The 2,798-nt window shown below is 44.7% G+C and overlaps 1 protein-coding gene across 1 annotated transcript in view; it reads right to left on the bottom strand.

Moving 5' to 3' along the window:
* The window catches only part of PGAM5 (PGAM family member 5, mitochondrial serine/threonine protein phosphatase), a 10,454-nt gene extending 10,090 nt beyond the window's left edge, over positions 1 to 364 (bottom strand). The window contains exon 1 of the mRNA XM_009639870.2: positions 138 to 364. Within this exon, the coding sequence (XP_009638165.1) occupies positions 138 to 364 (227 nt within the window). The remainder of the gene's footprint in view (positions 1 to 137) is intronic.
* Positions 365 to 2,798: the final 2,434 nt, after the last annotated feature.

The following is a 2,798-nucleotide window of genomic DNA, read 5'->3' on the forward strand; positions in this document are numbered from 1 at the left end:
GGGTCAAGCCGGGGGCCCGCGCAGCAGGCTGAAGGCGCTGATCCCGCCGGGCCAGTCGGAAACCGGTTTCATCCCCAGCCGGGTCACTGCGGGGCTGGGCAGGGAGATTACCCCCAGCCCTGCCTGGATCCAAGCACCTAAGGCAGGTGCCAGTGTGAGCGCTCCGCCGCTTGAACGGGAGGTTGTGACTTTCACGGGTAAAGACGTGCACCGTTATCTCCTTACAAGCCCTGACCTGGCTGATGGCGGAGTCAAATCTCTGGCAGTCAGCATTGGGTTCCTGCATTGGAAACCGTGAACCTGGGTTTTGAGAAATAGAAGCGGTCTCAGCGGAGTTGAGCTGGCTCACAGCAGCGCTGGGCATTCCCGTCCCCGCCTCGGACAGGGAGCAGCCTTGTGCCCTCTCTTGCCTTAACGCTGCTCCTCGCTGCCCAAGGAGGAGACTCCTTTCAGAGGCAAGATCGCAGGTTAGCTCCACAAGCACTGAATGGTGCAGAAGAAACTATGTGGTCAAACTGGAACGTTAATTATCTGTAGATCAGCGATGGTACTGTCTTAATAACCTCACAACAGAAGCCTTGGAGAAAGAGGAGCAGAATGGAGCCCCTTTTTTCTAAGCTCACATCCAAAATTCAGCACTGATTTCTACCTGTTAAATTCAGCAGTTTTCAAATGGTGACAGAAATTATACTGAATCCGGGTCTTGGGATGCTGGCAGATTTTAGATGCCATAATTCAGCCTTTGCATATTTAATTATGCATTCTTATCATTCCCATCCACCTGTGCAAGCTTTGCCTCCCTGCCCCCATTCCCCACACTACAAATTGCGCTATTCATGTTGTGCCACTAATATGCCAGCTGGGTGGACAGTTTCCAACAGTCCAACAATCAAATGCGAGTGACTCCAAAAAAACCTGAAAATAGAGTCTGTTCCCTCCCCCAAGCACAGAAAGATCTGTTCTGCTTAGCCGGGTGCTAACAGGCTCCTTCGCTCTACGCGACTTAGAGCAGAACTAAAAGGACACTCTGCCTGCCCAAAAGCAAATGGTCTTTCTGCTAAAGAAGTTAAACCCTTCTCCAGTTTCCCCAGCTGAGTGTCTTTCCCCTGTCCACCACTTTGTGTCTCTGTCTCACACATATATGGTGCAGACGGAGAAGCAGATCTGACTGTCTACAGGTCCTTTGGCTCTAGGACATTTTACAGACCAACGGTGGCCCCCAGGTGTCAGACAAGAGAAATCGGAGGCCCTGATGAAAATTTGCTACAGACTAGGTGGTTTTTTTCCCCTCCTTTATCCTTCTTGCCTGCTTCATTCTCAATATTTAAGGTACTCAGCTTTCTGTTTCTTCTCATATAGCTTTAGAATTCTATTCTTTTTCTTCAGTGTATCTTGGAAGTATTAGCCCTTATCACAGAGGCAGGTGTGTGTATTTATTCTGTATTTATACTGTGTATATTCTTTCTTATTAAGAGCCCAGAAGGAACAAGTTCCTTTTCAAAACATCCAATTCCTCATAAATAGCACACTTCCCCCAGTTCTCAGTCTCCTAGCTCTCTGCAAATGACTTCTAAATCTTCCCCCACCCCATAATGCCTTTTCTTTTTTATCTCTTCTAACACTAATTCTCCATTAACCGTCCCACTTGTACCCTACCTCTTCTCCTGCAGCTTGCCCTCTAAGCTGAATCCCAGTTGCCGTATTTGACCTCCAACAACTGATGAAGGAGAAAACCTGCACTAGATTCCATAACTGACCTGGGGACAGGAACAGGCTGAAGCTGGACAGGACAAATACTACAATTCCTGATAAATCTCTCAATTGCTTGAACTGATTTCTAAAATCATATGGTTCAGTCTGAAATTTCAGTGCTATTAGAGGTGCATCCATTGCACAAGTAATCTGACACTTGAGGTCAAAATCCCAGCACAGTTGGGAAACAGGCAAGTTTCCCAAGTGCACCAACTTACACCAGGGCTGAACTCAGCTCACCGCCAGAAAAGCTGGAGACTTGTTAAGCAATAACCAAAATTGTTTCCTCGGCAAAAATGTATTGCTGAACATCTGGGCAATCTCATTGTGCTAGAAAATGAAAATGGAGAATATTGATCGTTTGCCTCAGTGCTGCATTTTGGATGTCATTCTTCTGCGGTAACACTCCACCATTAGAAATCTCCTGTGCATGTGCTCACATTTTGCAGTTGATTTTTGCTTGGTTTAGGTACTAATGCACGCACACGATTTATGTGCAAAAGTATTTTGAGATTTTCTTAGCTTTTACTCACTAAATCCAAAAATGTTATTTTTAATTAGATTATGTTTACCATTTTGTAAAACTTGCAATTCAATTAGGTTAAAAAAATCTCTAAAAATGATTTGTTGAAAGTTACCACTAGCTTGAATAGACAGTCCTGCATTACGGTAATAACTACTTAATTTCTTACTCTTTATTTTTTTATATATATTCATATTGCTACTATTCTAATCCAGTTTTATTGTGTTGTTTTTAATCTGTGAGCAGAAAATCCATCTAAGAGGATAACAACTTACTGATGGTACCCACTAACGGAATTATTCTGTTAGCTAAACCAGTAAATGTTTGTGCTATGGATGCCAGAGGTCCAATACTCAGGGATGATCCCCAGGGGGTTATCCCATATCTGTGGCTAGATGCAAGGTGCTCAAGGTTAGGGTGGCCTCTTAACTATGTTGTGACCAGAACAAAGCAAAACAGAAGGCAGAAAGCCAGGGTGGTTGGCAGAAAAGTCAGTACAGCTATGGCCTGACAAACGGTGTTG

This window comes from Egretta garzetta, unplaced genomic scaffold, assembly GCF_000687185.1.
Source record: "Egretta garzetta isolate BGI_Z169 unplaced genomic scaffold, ASM68718v1 scaffold25, whole genome shotgun sequence".
In the NCBI taxonomy this organism is placed as follows: domain Eukaryota; kingdom Metazoa; phylum Chordata; class Aves; order Pelecaniformes; family Ardeidae; genus Egretta; species Egretta garzetta.